The sequence below is a fragment of the Pristis pectinata genome, chromosome 40, assembly GCF_009764475.1.
Source record: "Pristis pectinata isolate sPriPec2 chromosome 40, sPriPec2.1.pri, whole genome shotgun sequence".
NCBI lineage: Eukaryota > Metazoa > Chordata > Chondrichthyes > Rhinopristiformes > Pristidae > Pristis > Pristis pectinata.
The window spans coordinates 1,086,948-1,106,688 of record NC_067443.1 but is presented as its reverse complement, the minus strand read 5'-3'; the positions used below and the strand labels follow the sequence as shown (position 1 = coordinate 1,106,688).

Below are 19,741 nucleotides of genomic sequence, written 5' to 3'. Positions count from 1 at the left end.
CTTCTACACCATCTGCAACACCACCAACCTTCGTGTCATCTGCAAACGTACTAACCCACCCTTCCACATCCTGATCCAAGTCATTTATAAAAACAATCACAAAGAGCAGGGGTCCCAGAACAGATCCCTGTGGAACACATTTTAAATTTTAAAGCTGTTTTATTTTTCTTTTACATTTAAGTGTAAGTGGCTGAAGCTGTGTCCCTCAGCAAGTTATCAGACAAAAACAAAGCACTCTCACAACCTCAGACAAAGGAATCCAGATTAGGTGTTGGCTTCACCTGATGTGAGGAAGGTGCTGTGCAGAGAGAACTGGCAGGCGGACATGAGCTGCATTTCTCCCTTTGATTTTACTTCTATAATATAAATACATTGTATGAAAAGAAATGGCATTCGCGCCAGAGGATAATACACAATGCAGTAAATCGCCAGAGTTCCATCCCGAGCCAGCAAATCCAGAGTTGAGAATTCCGCCCCAAGCCAGTGAATACAGTGTCTGGAGGCCCGTCCTGAGCCAGTGAATTCAGGGTCAAGAGCCAGCGAATCCAGGGTCGAGAATTCCACCCCAAGCCAGTGAATATAGTGTCTGGAGGCTCGTCCCAAGCCAGTGAATCCAGCGTCGGGGGCTCGTCCCGAGCCAATAAAACTGGGTTGAAGGCCCATTCCCGGGCCAGTGAATTAACGGTGCAGGAAACTGTCTGGAGCCAGTGAGTCCAGGGCTCGTTCCGAGCCAGCGAGTCCAACGATACGGGGCCCATCCCGAGCCAGTGAGTCCAGCAATACGGGGCCTGTACCGAGCCAGTGAGCCCAGTGTCTGGAGGCCCGCCATGAGCCAGTGAATCCAGTGTCCGAGGGCAGTCCCGAGCCAGTGAATCCAGGGTCTAGAAAACCGTCCGGAGCCAGTGAATCCAGTCTACTGCAAGTGCCATCCATAACACCTCTGCAACAACATTGTCCTGAAGCCGAGGATCCCGCTTCGGGCAGGGTCGGGACATTCCAGCGTTGCTTCGGACAGGCCCGGGCCCCGATGGTGGGACGGACCCAGACCCCGGGGCCCCGATGGTGGGACAGGCCCGGGCCCCGGGGCCCCTATGGTGGGACAGGCCCGGGTCTCGATGGTGGGACGGACCCAGACCCCGGGGCCCTGATAGTGGGACAGGCCCGGGCCTCGATGGTGGGACGGACCCAGACCCCAGGGCCCCGATGGTGGGACAGGCCCGGGCCTCGATGGTGGGACGGACCCAGACCCCGGGGCCCCGATGGTGGGACAGGCCCGGGCCTCGATGGTGGGACGGACCCAGACCCCGGGGCCCCGATGGTGGGACAGGCCCGGGCCTCGATGGTGGGACGGACCCAGACCCCGGGGCCCCGATGGTGGGACAGGCCCGGGCCTCGATGGTGGGACGGACCCAGACCCCGGGGCCCCGATGGTGGGACAGGCCCGGGCCTCGATGGTGGGACGGACCCAGACCCCGGGGCCCCGATGGTGGGACAGGCCCGGGCCTCGATGGTGGGACGGACCCAGACCCCGGGGCCCCGATGGTGGGACAGGCCCGGGCCTCGATGGTGGGACGGACCCAGACCCCGGGGCCCCGATGGTGGGACAGGCCCGGGCCTCGATGGTGGGACGGACCCAGACCCCGGGCCCCGATGGTGGGACAGGCCCGGGCCTCGATGGTGGGACGGACCCAGACCCCGGGGCCCCGATGGTGGGACAGGCCCGGGCCTCGATGGTGGGACGGACCCAGACCCCGGGGCCCCGATGGTGGGACAGGCCCGGGCCTCGATGGTGGGACGGACCCAGACCCCGGGGCCCCTATGGTGGGCAGGCCCGGGCCTCGATGGTGGGACGGACCCAGACCCCGGGGCCCCTATGGTGGGGCAGGCCCGGGCCTCAATGGTGGGACGGACCCAGACCCCGGGGCCCCGATGGTGGGGCAGGGACAGGGACAGGCCCAGGCCCGGCCCCCCGCCGCCCTCACTCGGGCCTGGCGGCGAAGGTGTGGTGCGCCATGTCCCCGATGGCGCCGAGCAGCAGCAGCCAGAGCGGCACCAGCACCCAGCACAGCGGCAGGTCGGCGAGCCGCTGCAGGCGGGCGGCCAGCGCCAGCAGGAAGGCCAGCTTCAGCAGCAGGGCGCACAGGCCCCAGGCCCGGCGCTTGAGTCCGCCCGCCGCCGCGCCGCCGCGCTCCTGCGCCGCCCGGCACTGGCCCGCCAGCTGCACCAGCAGCAGCACCAGCAGCGCCGCGTCCAGCAGCCAGAGCGGCACGAAGACCAGGAACCAGCTCCAGCCCAGCGTCTCCTCCATCTTCAGCACCAGCACGATCAGGAAGAGCAGGCCGAACAGCCAGGTCAGCAGCACCCGCTGCGCCAGCGACATCCTGGTCCAGCAGCCGCAAAAAATCCAGCCCCAGGCTCGGGGCCCGCGGTGTAGGCCTCACTGGGCCGTCCCCATGGAAACCGGGGCGGGGGGGGGCCCCGGAAGCGGCGCGATGACGTGGACGGGTGGGCGGGGCTGCGGGGCCGCTCCCGGGGGGCAGTGCGCGAGCAGTCGGGCGGGCGGGCAGGGATGGCGGAAGGTTCTGGAAGGCGGCGGATTAAAGTGACGGTGAAGACGCCGAAGGACCGCGAGGAGTTCGCGGTGGAGGAGGAGGCGTCCGTGCGGGAGGTGAGGGCGGCCGGGCCCGGGGGGGGGGGGGCGGGCGGCGAGGTTGGGGGGGGGGTGGGGGGAGAGAGGCCTGCGGACCGGCCCCGGCCGGTGCCCTGACTCTACCCCCGGGCTCGGGCCTCCCCGCCCCCCCCGCCAGGCCTTCCCTTCACCGCCCGCCCCGCCCCGCCCCGCCCGTCACCGGGCATCGGTCCCCCTCACCCCCCCCCCTCAGCTCCGCCCCACGTTGGGTGGCCCCGGACCCTGGGAGAGGCTGCAGGAATATCTGCATTCATGTAACGCCTTTCCCATCCCTTCCAGAAGGCCCCTCCCACGATCCCTCCCTCCCTCCCTCCCACCTTCAGCTCGATCTCCTCCCTCCCTCTGCAGCCTCCCTCCCTCCCTCCCTCCCTCTGCAGCCTCCCTCCCTCCCTCCCTCCCTCTGGCCTGATCTCTCCTCCCTCCCTCCCCCTCTGCAGCCTGATCTCTCCCTCCCTCCCTCTCTCTGGGACAGCTCCCTCCCTCCCTCCCTCTCTCTGGGACAGCTCCCTCCCTCCCTCCCTCTCTCTGGGACAGCTCCCTCCCTCCCTCCCTCTGCAGCCCTCCTCCCTCCCTCCCTCTGCAGCCTGATCTCTCCCTCCTCCCTCCCTCTGCAGCCTGATCTCTCCCTCCCTCCCTCCCTCTGCAGCCTGATCTCTCCCTCCCTCCCTCCCTCCCTCCCTCCCTCTGCAGCCTCCCTCCCCCTCCCTCCCTCCCTCTGCAGCCTCCCTCCCTCCCTCCCTCCCTCCGCAGCCTCCCTCCCTCCCTCTGCAGCCTGATCTCTCCCTCCCTCCCTCCCTCTGCAGCCTGATCTCTCCCTCCCTCCCTCCCTCTGCAGCCTGATCTCTCCCTCCCTCCCTCCCTCCCTCTGCAGCTTGATCTCTCCCTCCCTCCCTCCCTCCCTCCCTCTGCAGCTTGATCTCTCCCTCCCTCCCTCCCTCCCGGCAGCCCGATCTCTCCCTCCCTCCCTCCCTCCTGCAGCTCGATCTCCCTCCCTCCTTCCAGCCCGCTCCCTCTCCCTCCCTCCAGCCCGCTCCCTCTCCCTCCCTCCAGCCCGATCTCCCCTTCCCCCTCCCTCCTGCAGCCCAATTTTCTTTCTCCCTCCCTCCCTGCCTCCCTCCCTCCCTGCAGCCTGATTTTCTCCCTCCCATACGATCTTCCCCCTTTCCCTAAACTTGGCACCCACCTTTCACCAAACTTGGTGCTCCCCCCCGCCCAGCCCAGCCCAGCCCGTCTTCTCCCCACCTCTGAACTTGGCTCCCTCCCTCCCTCCTCCCTCCCTCCCTCCCTCCCTCCCTCCCTCCCTCCCTCCCTCTCCCTCCCTCCCTCCTTGCAGCCCGTTCTCTCTCCCTAAGTCTTCCCCTTTCCCACATGATTTTCTTTTCTGATGGTGTTTGGTAACAGGGTAGGTGGGGCCTTGGTTCACTGCCTTACCCGAGTGCAGGTGCTGTGAGTCCTGTGTTGTGGAAGGGCTGGCCTGCCTCAGTACATCTGTATCGTGCCACATTGTAGAGGGGAAAAGGCATGAGTGAGGAGTGTTTACCACCTTTACTCTGCTTACACACACTCTGGCAAATTTTGTAGGACCCTTTTTTGGGACACCTGAAGTGATTTTCAGCCACTGTGTTGCCATTTTGTTATAGTCCTGTCAGCAATGCATTCATGGAGAGATTTGGCAAACTGGATTGAGATGTTCCAGCATCTGATTCTTGATCAACAGACAATCTGCTGGAGGAGCTCAGCAGGTCAGGCAGCCTCTGAGGGGAGAAAGGAATTGTCAACATTTCAAGTGAAAACCCTGCATTAGAAATGTTGACAGTTCCTCCCCCCTCACAGATGCTGCTCGAGCTGCTGAGTTCCTCCAGCAGGCTGTTGCTCCAGGTTCCAGCATCTGCGGTCTCGTGTCTCCATTTGATTCTTGGTGTTGGGCTTTCAGGATGGCCGTGATGAATTCCCTTTTCTTATACTGGCCACGGGATCTCTTGCATCCAGTTGAGGGGTAGAATGTGGCAACCTCTCCCTGTAGCGGGGGTGTCAGCCCGGATTATGGGCTCCAGGGAGGCTTCACCCCATGGACTTTGGATGGACGTGAGAGACTGAGCCAAGTTTAATCCCCAGTTACTCCTGGGCAACAACTTCAAGAACCACCTTTTTCATTCATTGGTGCTGATTCTTCACAGCACAGCCAGAGCAAGATGTGGGAGACTGAAAATAAATGGTGACTTTCTCAGATGGACAAGCAGCATCTATGGACGGAGGACCAGAGCTAATATCTTGGGTTAATGAGCTTCATTGTGTGTTCACTGGGGTCACTTCTGTTGATGTAGTCTGTTCGGCTGCTGAGAGTCACCGTTGCTGGTTTCAGTTTAAGCATTTAGTGAAATGGATTTCCTGCGCAGATGACCTTTGAAACCCCTTTCTCCACAAACCCACCCCCACCCCGCCCCATTCACTGGCCTCCTTCCTACCTCTGTCTCCAGATCATCCCCATCCTGTTCTTGTTCTTTCCCCATCTGTCTCTACTCCCTGTGCAGGTACCTCTTTCTCACAAAAACCCCCACATTTCTGCTACAGTCCATGATAAATTATCGGCAAGTTGCTGGACAATGCTGTTGTGCTTTAAGCAATACTTGCCTCTGTTATCTGCTAGCCATAGTGGGTTCATGTTGTGCTGGGTTCACCCAGCACCTTTTTGCACCTTACCACAAATAACTGGCTGAAATTTAGAGTTGAGGTTGGCATGTCTGTCTCTGAAGTTGAGGTAATATCTGACAGTGGCAGTAAATGCAAGTTAGTGAGATTGGTAACTGGGGTCACACCAAACAGGAGGTGAGTTAGAGTAGCTGAGAGGAGGAGGTTTCACTCAACCCCAAACCTTGTTGGTACGAGTTTCTCAGGCCAGCTACCTTCAGCTGCTTTATCAGTGACCTGTTCTCTACCACGTCAGTAATGATGATTGCTAGTAAAGTTATAAATGGCAGCATGGCCTCTCCACCAGGAAACCCCAGAAACCAGGAGCTAACTAACCCAAGGCATTCTTAGATTGGAATCTGCATCACCTCAAGGGGCAAAGAATTAACTCGACTGCCAGTTGTACTTGGAAGGTTAAATCTAAGGGGAAGATATGGCAGGAGCCTTAGCACTGATGTACAGACCTCGGGGTCTAAGTCCATTCCTGCCTGAAAATGGCAATGCAAGTAGATGGGATGGTAAAGGAGGCATGTGGCATGCGGCATGCTTGCCTTCATTGCTCGGGGCATAGAGTCAGGAAGTCATGTTGCAGCTGTATAAAACTTTGGTTAGGCCGCACTTGGAGTATTGTGTGCAGTTCTGGTTGCCGCATTACAGGAGGGGTGTGGAGGCTTTGGAGATGGTTCAGATGAGGTTTACCAGGATACTGCCTGGATTAGAGCATATGAGGGTATGAGCTACAAGGAGAGGCTGGACAAACTTGGGTTGTTTTCTCTGGAGTGTTGGAGGCTGAGGGGAAGCCTGATAAAAATTTATAAAGTTATGAGAAGCATAGATAGGGTAGACAGCCAGAATCCTTTTCCTCAGGGTAGAAATGTCAATACCAGAGAGCAGAACTTTAAGGGGAAAGTTTAAAGGGAAGTGTGGGGCAAGTTTTTTCCCACAGGGAGTGGTAGATACCTGGAAAGCACTGCCATGGGTACTGGTGGACTTGTGGTGTTCAAGAAACCTTTAGATAGGGACGTGAATATGGAGGGATGTGGTTCATGTGCAGGCAGAAGGAATTAATTTATTTTGGCATCATGCTCGGCACAGACATTGTGGGCCGAAGAGCCTGTTCGATATAACGCCACCTGAAGGTCAAGACCCGATAGAAAACCCATGAACAAATGAGCAGGTGGTGGGTGGAAAGAGCTAGCACCCTACTCATTATCCATGGTATGGATTCTTCAGTGCTGTGAAGACCACCTACAGCTCACTGTGCTGAGTGAACGTGGAGGAAAACTTGGCATAGTCAGGAGGAGTATTTTGAAGAATTGCTCAACTGTGACTCCGGCCTCGACTACATCCCACGATGGACTGCCGTTTCCAGGCTTGACACTGTACTGGAGCTTGAGTGTGAAAAGAGACGGAAAGGTGACTGTTAGGTGGACTGGGAGGTCCCAAGTTCACCCTGCTTACTAGGAGGGCAGCCAGAGCCAGGAACATGGCACCATATGTGGCTCAGCTCCACAGGAGAGGAGGGTGAGAGTAGTGATGGGTGATTCAGTGGTTAGGGGGGCAGTTGTGTGCTTCTGTGACTGCGGGGGTGACTCCAGGATGATGTGTTGCCTCCCTGGTGCCAGGGGCAAGGCACAGTACTGAAGGGGGAGGGTGAAGAAGTTAATGTCCCATGTTGGTAGCTGGGAAGAAACTAGAATGTCTTGCCGGGAGACTTTAGGGAGCTAAGAAATTAAACAGCAGGACCTCAAAGGCAGTAATCACAGGACTACTGCCAGTGGTATGTCCCAAAGATGTACAGAATAGAGAATGTGCAGCTAGAGGAAAGACTTCAGCTTTCTGAGACTTTGGGACTGTTTGAGGATTGGGTGAAACCTGCACAACTTGGACTTCGTTACACCTCCACCGGACCAGGGCTAATATCTTCCAGGGTTGTTTGTTAGTGACTTTGAGTATTTAACCTAGCTTGGCAGGGTGGTGGACCCTGAGAGGAGAGTCAGGAGGCAGAGAAACAAAGCTAGAAATGGTAGTTAGAAAGGTAGTATCCAAATTAAAACTGGTTAAGGTTGAGTTGGAAGCAGCTTTGGATAGAAAACTGTCGTGGGAAACAGAAACAAAGTTTTGGAAAAACACGGGTCAGGCGGAGTAAATGGAAAGAGAAACGGTTAATGTTTCGAGCCTGTGACTTTTCGCAGCATTGAGGGGGTTTTAATTTACACACAGACTGGATAAATCAAATTAGTGCTAACACCGCAGAGGATGAATTCCTGAAATACATGCAATCAGTACATTGAGGAACTGACCAGAGAGCAGTGAGAAAGGGTTAATTAATCTTGTTGTAAAGGTGCCTCAGGGAAAGAGTGGCCAGAATCTTACATTGTTGGAAAGTAATGTGGTTCAATCTGAAACTAAGGTTTTAAATCTAAACAAAGGAAAATATGCTGTTGCAAGGGGCAGATTGGGAAACTGTTATAAGTGCAGTAGGGATAGGCAATGTAGCTTCTGCAGTACTGGGGAGACACTGCCAGTATCCAGCCAGCTACAGTGGGCAGGCAGGCTCCTGAAATACACTGAAAGATTTGTGAGAGATTTCCAGTAGTCCAGGGAAAATACTGGAAGGATGTGTTCAACATCTCCTTGGTGAATATGGAATATCGTTATTGTTTCCTGGGAATCCGTTGTCTGAAACCACTACAAAATCATGGAGGAGCATTCAGGAAGGCAGAGCTTGGGTTTCTTTGGAGGTCAAGTGACAAGTGCAGAATTTCCTAAACAACTGCTCGGGCTCTTCAAACATCACCTGTTATACTTGTGGCAGAGTCTGCAGTTCCTGTACTGGACTAATCAACTATGTCAGGACTCTCAGAAAGGAAGCAAGGCAGCCTTTATCCCAAGGGATACTCTAAGAAGCAGCAGTAAGACTTGGTCAACGTTTGGATAAGCCACACTACTGGAAGGATCTGATAGCAGTAGAGTGCAGAAGAGATTCACCAGGACGTTGCCTGGAATGGAAGGCTGTAGTTATAAGGAGAGGTTATATTATGTTATTAGGCTGTGTTTATTTTCATAGGAATGTAGGAGGCTGAGGGGTGAGTTTATGGAGGTTCATAAAATTATGAGGGGCATAGATAAGGTGCAGGAGAGTCCAGAACTAGAGGGCACAGGTAAAAGGTAAGAGGAGAGATTTATAGGAGATCTCATGGGTAAATTTTCCACATGGGTTATCTGGAACAAACTGCCAGAGGAGGAGGTAGTGGTGGATACGGTGCTGTAAAGGCATTTAGATAGGTACTTGGATGGGGCCCATTTCAGTGCTATACGACCATTTCTATAAAATGTCATGTCACACGTGCCATCCTATTGAGAAGATCTAACAACCTGCCATTTAGCGGCGTTGCCTTCATTGTATTTTCCATTTACAATCCTGGGTCACCACTGATTTTTAAAAAAAAATAAACACCCTCTTAAAAATTAGCTACAGGCACAGTTTGGAAATGGTGTATCCTGCATTGAATGACTTACCACCTTGCTCTCTATCCTTTCTGCCATCTCCAAGACAAATCTCAAGCTTGCCAATTGCCTGGAAAGTTAAAACTTAGAAAACCTACAGCACAATTCAGGCCCTTCGGCCCACAAATCTGTGCCGAACATGTCCCTACCTTAGAAATTACTAGGCTTACCCAGAGCCCTCTCTTTTTCTAAGCTCCATGTACCTGTCCAAAAGTCTCTTAAAAGACCCTATCCTATCCGCCTCCACCACCATTGCCAGCAGCCCATTCCATGCACTCACCACTCTTTGAGTAAAAAACTTACCCCTGCCATCTCCTCTATATCTACTCCCCAGCACCTTAAACCTGTGTCCTCTTGTGGCAACCATTTCAGCCCTGGGGAAAAGCCTCTGACTATCCACACGATCAATGCCTCTCATCACCTTATACACCTCTGTCAGGTCCCCCCTCATCCTCCGTTGCTCCAAGGAGAAAAGGCCAAGTTCACTCAACCTGTTTTCATAAGGCATGTTCTGCAATCCGGGCCACGTCCTTGTAAATCTCCTCTGCACCCTTTCTATGGTTTCCACATCCTTCCTGTAGTGAGGCGACCAGAACTGAGCACAGTGCTCAAGTGGGGTCTGACCAGGGTCCTATATAGCTGCAACATTACCTGTCGACTCCTAAATTCAATTCCCTGATTGATGAAGGACAATACACTTTGTGCCTTCTTAACCACAGAGTCAACCTGTGCAGCTGCTTTGAGCGTCCTATGGACTCGGACCCCAAGATCCCTCTGATCCTCCACACTGCCAAGGGTTTTGCCATTAATACTATATTCTGCCATCATATTTGACCTACCAAAATGTTCAGTTCCAATACATTTCAAAAAAAGATTAATCCCATCCAGGACAAAGCAATCTGCCTAATTGACAGCCCAGTTTTCTGCCCCACACATTCATTCTCTCCATAACCAGCTGTAGTGTGTAATATCTCCAAAATGTTATTCACCAAAGCCTTAACTTCATTTCCTAAATCTGCTAACTCTGTCATGGAGATGAACAGGTTGCAGGTGTGTGAGGATAGCTATTTCATGTTCCTCTTCAGGTCTTGCACCATGGACTCTTGGAAGTTTATTGCTGTTCTTTAATTGCTGGGTCTAAGAAACTGCAGAGTTCAAGATGGGAGAAAAAAGTTGACAATACAGCTTAACATTTTAATTCTGACGCAGGATTTTCCCACTGTCGGATGTTAATTGCATTGCACACTGAAGGGGTTAAAAACAGTCATCAAAGATACCTGATACTCCAAGCTGTGGGAGAGGTGGGGGCTGGGATAGATGCATAGAAAATGTTTTCATTTGGGCAGCTTGAAACTAGAGGCCATTAATGTGACAATCACTAATAAATCCAAAGCATTGCCTTGATAGTGGGGAGAGTGTGGAATCTCCTGCCACAGTTGGCTGGGATGAGTTGTGTAGATGCCTTTGAGGGGAAGCGAGAGAATGCACATGAAAGAAAGGAATCGATGTATACGCAGATCTAAATAGGTACGAGCTGAGGCTTGCATGGAACGTGAAGGCGCAAATGGCCTGTTTCTGTGCTGTCAACTGATGTAACACCAGAAATTGTTCAGGTTCAGTCATGGTGACTGAGTGAAGTTGCACACTGAAAATAGATACATCGGGCAATCACAGGTTTTGTCCTTCCAAACAGAAGCAGGCCCTTCAGCCCAGTATGTCCATGCCACCCAATTTACTAGTACTTGGTCTGTAGCCTTCATGCCTTGGCACTTTAAATGTTTTTGTCTAGATTCTTAAACCTTGCGAGAGTCTCTGCCTCCATCACCCACTTTGGCAGTGCATTCCAATTCCCAACCATGGGGGAAAAATTACTTCCCCAAATATCCTGTAAACCTCTTGCTCCTCACCTTAAACCCATGCCCTCCTGATCTTGGACAACTCTGATAAAAAGTTTCTTACTATCTACCCTGTCTCTGCCTCCCATAATTTTGTATGCCTCTTTAGGTCCCAACCCCTTCCCCCGGCCACCTCAGCTCCAAGCAAAACAAACCCAGCCTGTCCATGCTCTCCTCATAACTGAAGCATTCCACCCCAGGCACTCCAGTGTAAGCACATCTTTTCTATGGTGTGATGACCATAACTGTACACACTACTCCAGCTGTGGCCTAACCAGTGCTTTATAAAGTTGTATCTAGCCTTTTCTGCTATGCTCCAGCTAATGAAGGCAAACATCCCATATGCCACCTTCACCACTTTACCTAACTGTGCTGCCAGCTTCAGGGATCCTTGGACTTGCACACTAAGGCCTCTCAATACTCTCTAAGTCCTTACTGTAATGTATGGCCTACCCACATCCTCCCAAAGTACAGCACCTCGCACGTCGGGAGGAAAGTCCATTTGCCATTGCCTTGTCTATCTTACCAACTGATGGATATCACCTTGTACCCTACAACTATTTATTTCGTTGTCAAAACTCTACTGATATCTTTACATAGAACATTACAGCACAGTACAGGCCCTTCAGCCCACAATGTTGTGTCGATATTTTATCCTGCTCTAAGATCTATCTAACCCTTCCCTCCCACATAGCCCCCCATTTCTCTAACATTATTGTGTCTATCTAAGAGTCTCTTAAATGTCCCTAATGTACAGTATCTGCCCCCACAACCTCTGCCGGCAGTGCGTTCTACGCACGCACCACTCTCTGTGTAAAAAAAAACTTACCCGACACCCCCCTTATATCTTCCTCCAGTCACAAAATTATGTCCCCTTGTGTGAGCCATTGTCGCCCTGGGAAAATGTGTGCCTTTGTGTGTCATCTGCAGCCTTAGTAATCATACATCCTACATTCATGTTGATATTGTTCATGTACTTAACAAACAGTAAGTGTTCCAGCACTGATCCTTGTGGACATCAGACTATATCCAACTGCACTGCCTTCAATATATTTTGTTACCTTTTTGAAACGTTCAATCAGATTGGTCAAAGAGTCTCCACTTAGCAAAACCATATTGAATATTTTTAATTAATTCCTGTCTTTCTAAATGTAGATTAACTGTCAGAATTTTTTCCAGTAACATCCCTACCACTGAATTTGTCTATTTCTGATTGTGCTACCAGATCTTCTTAATTCGTCCAGTTACATTGCCCTCACAGTAGAACAGCCTAAAAGCCTGCAGTACATTCCCATACCAAGGCCTTTGAAAGTGGCAGGACAAGTTGAAGAAAAAAATCATCTGAAATGATTGGCTATAACAATTGGCACAGAGAATACAAGCAAGAAAGTTATGCTAAAATTTTCTAGATCAGAAAACAAGATACCTCGTATGATGGTTGGTTCTGGGACCAGTTTATCAATGTCTTGGGAGGTGATTTACTGGATCGGCAGCATGGGCACAGTTGTATGAGGAAGGTGAATAGGCCATTCAGAGAGTTCCAACATTGCTGACCTCTGGTGAAGAAATTCCTCATCACAATCCTGAATGGCCAGCCCCTAATTTTGAGTCTGTGACCCCTGGTTCCAGACATCCATCATAGAATATTGAACAGGTCCTTCAGCCCACAATGGCAGTGCTAACCATGATGCCTTTCAAAACTGAACCCATCTGCCTGTGGTCTATATCCCTCCATCCCCTGCCTGTTCATGTGCCTGTCTAAATGCCTCTTAACTGTTGCTATTGATTCTGTTTCCGTGACCTCTTCTTGACTGTGCGTTCCAGGCATATACACTCTTCAGAAAAAAAACTTCCCTCGTAAATCTCCTTTAAACTTTCCCTCCCTCACCTTAATGCTGTACCTTAGGTATTTGACATTTCCACCCTGTGACAAAGTCTTTGACTGTCTACCTTGTCTCTGCCTCTCATAATTTTATAAACTTCTATCAGATTTCCCCTCAGCCTCCGCCACTCCAGAGAAAACAAACTCTCCTTGTAGATCATACCCTCTAATCCAGGCAATATTCTGGTGATCCTCTTTTGCACCCTCTCCAAAGCCTCCACATCCCTCCTGTATTGGGGCGATCAGAACTGGACACCGTACTCTAGATGCAGCTTGACTAAAGTTCTATACAGCAGCAATATCATCAACTATCTTTATTGTCGAGCCTTGTAAGAATGTTATTTGTTTCAATGAGTTCACCTTGTATTTTTCTGAACTCTGGACAGTGTAGACCAGTTTGCTTCATCTCTTGTATGACAAACCTGCCATACCAGGAATCCATTTCGTGAACCCTGCTGCACGCACACTATTACAATACTAACCTCCTTCCTTGGGGGGGAGGACCAGACTGTATACAGTATTCCAGAACTGGTCTCACCAAGCCTCCATATAAAGTGGACAAATTTATGAAACATGCTTTTCCTTCAGTAAATTCTTGTTAATCCTGTTTAAGGTGCCCTGTTTACTGCTTCCTTATGCAATAGATTACATTATTTCCTTATTATTTATGTCAGGCTAACTGCCCTGTAGTTCTGTTTTCCCCTTTATGAGTTCTGAGGCTATATGTGCATCTTCCAGTCTGAGAGCTGTTCTGGAATTTATAGAATTCTGGAAGATAGCAAACAGTGCATCCCTTACATCCATTGCCACAACCTCCAAAGCCCAAGGATACTGGCCATCAGGCCCTGGGGGATTTAGTAACTTTTGGTGCCATTAGTTTCTTCTTCTCCTTTTAGGAGTTATCGGGAGAGTTTGGCCAGGCTAGGTCTTTATTCCTTGGAAACTAGGAGAATGAGGGGTGACCTTATAGAAGGGTTTAAAATTATGAGAGGCATGATAAGGTGGATAGTAACAGTCTTTCCCCAGGATAGGGGAGTCCAAAGCTAGGGGGCATAGGTTTAGGGTGAGAGGCAAGGGATTTGAAAAGGACCAGTGGGGACAACTTTTTCATGGCAGAGGGGTGATGAGTATGTGGAACAAGCGGCCAGAGGGAAGTGGTTGAGGCAGGTACAATAGTATCATTCACAAAAGCACTTGGATGCATACAAAGGAGGGGCAGGGCTTGGTGGGATATGGGTCAAACAACAGCAAAATTGAGAGTAGCAGGGTGGGCACCATGGTCAGCATGGATTCATTGGGCCGAAGGGCCTGTATCTGTGCTGTATTGCTTTATGACTACTATTAGATTTTAACCAATGAAAAATTCTTTGAGCTTATTTATGCTGACCCATTGTCCTCTCTTATTTTTGGGAGTTTTATGTCTTCATGTAGTCACAAAGTATTTATATAGTTGTTCTACCATTTCCTTGCACCCTAATATAATTCCACGTTTCTTTATGATATTGATCCTTTGGCCTAGGAGATCCATTCCCACCTCATAGAGATCCCACTACCCCCTCTTATCTTTCCTCTGTGACTAGTTCACCTATGTTCCCATCTACTCCCTCTTTCCCCAACCCCAGATTCTACCACTTACCAACCCACGTTTTTGGGATGTGGCAGGAGACGGCAGCGTCCACGCAGTCATAGGGAGAACGTGCAAACTGGACACAGATAGCACTGGAGGTTGGGATTGAACTTTGATCGTTGGCACTGTGAGCAGCAATCTCTTCTAACTGTTCACACTGTCTCAGGCTATAATGGGCCCACATTAAGTTCTGTTAATCTTCACCTTTTTACCTACCTGTAGAAACTTTTACATCTGATTTGTGTTTTTCACTACCTTACTCTCGTATTATTAATCCTTTGGAACTCTCTTCCTGATAGATCGAATGTTTCCAATCCACAGTCTTTCTGCTCATTTGGGAGGAACATTGTAGCTTTTCCCATGTTCGAAATACTATCTTTATCTTATTTAGCCCTTGCGACCCACATTATCCATGCCCGACCACGATGGCTGTCGTTGCTAATCTCATTTGCCCACATCAGGGCTGTATCCCTCCACCACCTTTCCTATCCAAGCACTGTAATTGTATATGCCTTCACCACCTCCTTTGATAAGATAAACCGACATCCTGGTGAATCTCTTCTGCTTGCTCTTTATTGCTACCACATCTGTCCTGTGTTGTGGAGACCAGAAACTTATAGACAACACTCCAAGTGCAGTCTAACCTGTTCCATATAGCTGCAACCTGACGACCCACTTCTTTTATTCAATGCCTTGGCCTATGAAGCCAACTATCCTACCCATCTGTGTGGTCACTTTCAGGGAGTTATAGACTTGCACCCCAAGATCTCTCTGTCATCACTCCATTTACTGTCTATGTTCTTCCAGAAATTATCTTCCCAGAATATATTACCTTCACACTTGTCTGGATTAAATTGCATCTGCTTGTCACCACTCCACCCAGCTTCCCAACTGATCTATGTCCCGCTGTATCATTAGGCAACCTTCTTTGCTGTCTATGACCACACCAATTTTCAGGTCTCTGCAGATTTACTAATCAGACCACATTACATTCTCATCCAAGTTATGTTTCTATATTGCAAACAACAGAAGGTCCCAGCACCGATCTGTGTAGTATGCCACATGTTGCACACTTCCAGTCAGAAAAGCACCCATCCACCACGACCCTCTGTCTCCTACCACCAAGCCAATATTGGATCCAGTTTGCCAACACGCCTCTGATCCCTTGCATCCTAACCTTTTGACCTTGTCAAAAGCCTTATTACGTTCATGTAAACCATATCTACCACGCTGCCTTCATCAGTTTTCTTAGTTACCTCCTCAAAAAATTCAAAGTTTTTGTGAGGCATAATTTCCCTTGCCACAAAACAATGCTGACTCCTCCTGAGCAGCCCCTGCATTTCCAAGTGAACATTAGTTCTCTTGCTCAGAATCTTCAACAACTTCCTTACCACTGATGTAAGGTACACTGGCCTGTAGATTTCCAGTTTATCCCTACTGCCCTTTCCGAACAAGGGGAAAATTTATAGCTATCCTCCAGTCTCCGTATCCACCCACAGCTAATTAAGATGCAGAAAATCTCCGTCAGAGCCCCAGCAATCTCCTCCCTTGCTTCCCTTAGTATTCTAGGATAGATCGTGTCAGGCCCTGGGGATTTATCCACCCTAATGTGTGCCAGTATTTTAGCACTTCCTCCTTCCTGATGTATGTTCCAGAATTTCAGCGTACCCCTCCCTTAACCCTCCAGCCTCTATGCCCTTCTCCCTGGTGAATGCTGATAAGTATTCATTTAGGATCGTGCTCATACCCCTGGCTCCAAACATATATTACCCCTCTGGTCTCTGAGAGTACCTATTCCTCTTTTAGCTACTGTCTTGTTTTTAATATAAAAGGTTTTGGGATTCTCCTTAATCCTACGTGCCAAGGTCATTTCATAGTCCATCTTTGCCGTCCTAATTTTTTTCTTATATTCTCTCCTGTGTCCCCTATAAACCTCAAAGTGACTTGTTCAATACCATTTTCCTTTACCTGAAGCATGCCTCCTCCTTGCCTACTTTTCCCAATGGACTTGCCAGTTCTATTTTCTACATATGAGTCAGCCTCCCCACCTGCTGCACTGTCATTTCTGGATCTCAACCCCCTGCCTCACTAGTTCAAACCCTGTTGAGTAGCACTAGCAAACCTCCCTGCATAGATATTGATTCCTTCCCATTCCATTTGCAACCTATCCTCATTGTACAGGTCACTTCTGCTCCAAAGGAGTTGCCAATGATCCAAACATCCTGAAGCCCTTCCTCCTGCACCAGTGCTTCAGCCATGTTTTCATCTGTCCGACCTTCCTATGTCTGTATTCATTTGGATGTGGCACAGGGAATAATCCAGAGATTATGACCTCTGGCTGCTCACACTCCCCTTTCTGAATGTTCTGTACCCCCTATGAGGCATCCTGACATTCAAATCCTTTTTAATTATAGATGTAAATAAAAAGGAACAACATTGCATTGCATTCCTGTGTTTCCACTCGGCCTTCTTGCCAAAGCCTCACAAAAGCCTTTGCAATTTGATTCTAAACACAGCACTTCGACTTCAGAAGCAGCCACTGTTAAAGTGGCCACTCCAACATAGCTCCAATGTAACATTTTTACACCTTTTCTAAGGCTTATCTCCCTTCCTCTTGCTTTCTCTTGTGATCTCTCAGCTCACTAAAACTTTGGTTAGACCACATTTGGAGTATTGTATGCAATTCTGGTCACTGCATTGCAGGAAGGATGTGGAAGCTTTGGAGAGGGTGCAGAGGAGGTTCACCATGACCTTTCCTGGGTTAGAGTATTGGCTATCAGGACAGGTTGGACAAACTTGGATTGTTTTCTCTGGAGCATCAGAGGCTGAGGGATGACCTGATGAAGATTTATAAGATGAGAGGCATAGATAGGTTAGAGAGAATCTTATCCAAAGGTGGAAATGTCAAATACTAGAGGGCATAGCTTTAAGGTGAGGCGGGGGGGAAGTTTAATGGAGATTTATGAGGCAAGCTTTTTTTTTACACAGAATGGTAGGTGCCTGGAACATGCTGTCAGGGGAAGTGGTGGAAGCAGTTAAGATAGCAATGTTTAAGAGGTATTTAGATAGGCACACACACAGGCAGGGAGTGGAAGGATAAGGACCACTGCAGGCATATGGCATTAGTTTAAATTGGCATCGTGGTTGGCCCAGTCATTGTGGAGCAAAGGGCCTGTTCCTGTGGTGTTACCTTCGATGTTCTAATGTAGTGTACCAGTCTACTGTAGCCCTAATACCTCTGTAGTTTACTTTGCTCCAATCGAAGAATCTAGTTTCAGAGTGAACTAAATAATATCAAATCATTATGTAAAGTGTTATCAGATCATGGTCAATAGGGAATAGGTTAAGATATTTGAAGGGGAGAAACTTGCAGAGCTGTGGGGAAAGAGTGGGGGTAGTGGGACTGATGGAGCCACCATGATCCAAGTTGTGGTTTTATGCTATACCTTCAGGTCCCATCACCCTGTTTCTTTCCTCTCCCCCACTCACTCCATCTGCCCATTACCCACACACTCCTCCCACTGGGTTCCCTCCCCCTATTGTACCCATCTGCACACCCCACCTCCCTTACGTGGTTCCATTCTCCACCTTTCTTTTCTATCAGATTCCACCGTCTGCAGCCCTTTGTTGCCTCCACCGTCACCTCCCAGCTTCTGTCGCTATTTCCACTCTTCCCTCCTCCATCCGCTAAGCACCCTTCTCACCTGGATCCACCTATTGCTTGCTAGCTCTTGATCCCCTTCACCTCTTCATTCTGGCTATCTTTCAGCCAAGATGAAGGGTCTCAGCCCGGAACGTAGACTGTCCATTTCCCTCCACAGATGCTGCCTAACCCGCTGAGTTCCTCCAGCAGTTTGTTTTTGCTTTGTCTCATTCTATAAAAGTCTGGTAATAAATGCTATACCTTAAATCTCATGCTGGGTGAATATAATACATTGGGTGGATTGGAAATGTTCCAAATATCCAAATGCTAATTTCCAATGTGTGTAAACTGGGTACTTTTGTGAAGCTTGTTTGCTGCTGTGTGATGTTAAAATTAAAAATAGACTGTAGAGAAGGGCAAAGAATCACCATCAGTGAGCAGATTTGAATTGTACTAAAAGGAACATTGCCATTCAGCTCATGAATTTGTACATCTTGCCTGTGCTCTCGTGGTGATAATTGTGATGTAAGGCTACAGTTGAGTTAGAGATGTTAAATTACTGGAGTAGTAATCCAGACACCATGCTGGCAGCTCTGGTATTTAAAGTCAGTGAATGATGTGGAATTTAAAAAAAATAGTCATAACCAAAAATGAGGGCACGTTGTAGAATGCCATCTAGTTCACTTATGTCGTTCTGGGAGGAAATCTCCAATCCTTACCGAGTCAAGCTTGTATCACTTCCAAGTGAACTCGCATCGGCAATTTGGTGTTGATGATGTTTCTCTGACCAGAAGGTGAATGAATGCTGTATGTTAGTGGTCAATAGACAGAAAACTACAGTCTAGCTGTAGTTGACTGTTAAATGAGGTCTGAAATGGCTTCGCACACCACTCAGTTCGAGCAGTTAGGGATGGGCATAAATGCTGCCCATGCCAGATGTCCACAAATGAATTAACAATCATTATCCTTGTTCCTTATATTTAAAAATATTTTGTATGCATGCAGCATACAAAAAAGAGATGAGCTTTGCAAAAATACCAAATTTATACAAGGGGAAATTTTAATTTTTGTCTACTTCCCTTTACAAATAAATATGGACTCTCTCTGTTGTGAGTTTAGCATCCTTTCCACCTTCTAGATAACAGATTGTCATTTTTATTCATTCTGTTTACTAAATCAAAGTCTAGTGATACCAGTGAATCATTTTTGTTTCACGAAAGCTTTTATAATTTTGAACATTGGGTCTCCTCCACCATTTTTGTTCTGATGAAGAATGTCAGTGTACCCTCATAACATTGCACTATTTTAGCAAACCTCTGGCCTTTTTCCAGAACCTTGACATCTTTCCCAGTATCACAAGGCCAACAAGGCAAAGGCTCTTTGGAAAGTTTTATCACCTATGACTGCTGACGTTCTAGTGCTTCGCTGAGATGCTGGTCCTGAAGTATGCTCATAGCCATAGCATTTTCTTCATTCAGTCTGTGCTGTGCATGGTGGGTATCACAAGGCTGGTGTGGTCAAAGTTTTCACTTTGTATTTTGTTGATCAGTTCAGATTGGTGCCTTTCACTTCCAAGTGAACTCGCATCAGCAATTTGGTGTTGATGATGTTTCTCTGACCAGAAGGTGAATGAATGCTGTATGTTAGTGGTCAATAGACAGAAAACTACAGTCTAGCTGTAGTCCTCTGAGAAAAGTGGCGCGAGGGATATGTAAGGCATGTCTTAGCGGAAATCATTCTTGTCTCTTTGGTCACAATGTTCATCCCCCACTCCAGAGAGCTGGGAACCGGTAGAGTGGACATGGAG

General features: G+C 49.3%; 2 protein-coding genes across 11 annotated transcripts in view; one reads left to right on the top strand and one right to left on the bottom strand.

The window, feature by feature from the left end:
• Nucleotides 1-1,195: 1,195 nt before the first annotated feature.
• Nucleotides 1,196-2,479, bottom strand: LOC127587428 (transmembrane protein 60-like). 10 transcript variants are annotated; one of them, XM_052045730.1, is made up of 3 exons: nt 1,894-2,479; nt 1,416-1,503; nt 1,199-1,279 (listed from the first exon to the last, which is right to left on the bottom strand). In XM_052045730.1, the coding sequence occupies exon 1, from the start codon at nt 2,378-2,380 to the stop codon at nt 1,979-1,981; it is 402 nt and encodes a 133-aa protein (XP_051901690.1). In that variant the 5' UTR covers nt 2,381-2,479; the 3' UTR covers nt 1,199-1,279; nt 1,416-1,503; nt 1,894-1,978. The 10 variants fall into 10 exon arrangements, with proteins under 10 accessions (XP_051901696.1, XP_051901690.1, XP_051901692.1 ...); XM_052045731.1 differs by lacking the exon at nt 1,416-1,503 and adding an exon at nt 1,695-1,782 and having other exon boundaries at nt 1,249-1,335; XM_052045735.1 differs by lacking the exons at nt 1,199-1,279; nt 1,416-1,503 and adding exons at nt 1,305-1,391; nt 1,695-1,726.
• An 11-nt stretch (nt 2,480-2,490) lies between these two features.
• ubqln4 (ubiquilin 4) overlaps nt 2,491-19,741 on the top strand; it is a 57,178-nt gene continuing 39,927 nt past the window's right edge. Inside the window, exon 1 of the mRNA XM_052045725.1 lies at nt 2,491-2,668. Coding sequence (XP_051901685.1) covers nt 2,570-2,668 — 99 coding nt within the window. The 5' untranslated portion in view covers nt 2,491-2,569. The remainder of the gene's footprint in view (nt 2,669-19,741) is intronic.

Excerpts from the sequence above, each read along its gene's own strand:
- LOC127587428 (XM_052045736.1), bottom strand. The coding sequence starts at position 2,380 with ATGTCGCTGGCGCAGCGGGTGCTGCTGACCTGGCTGTTCGGCCTGCTC.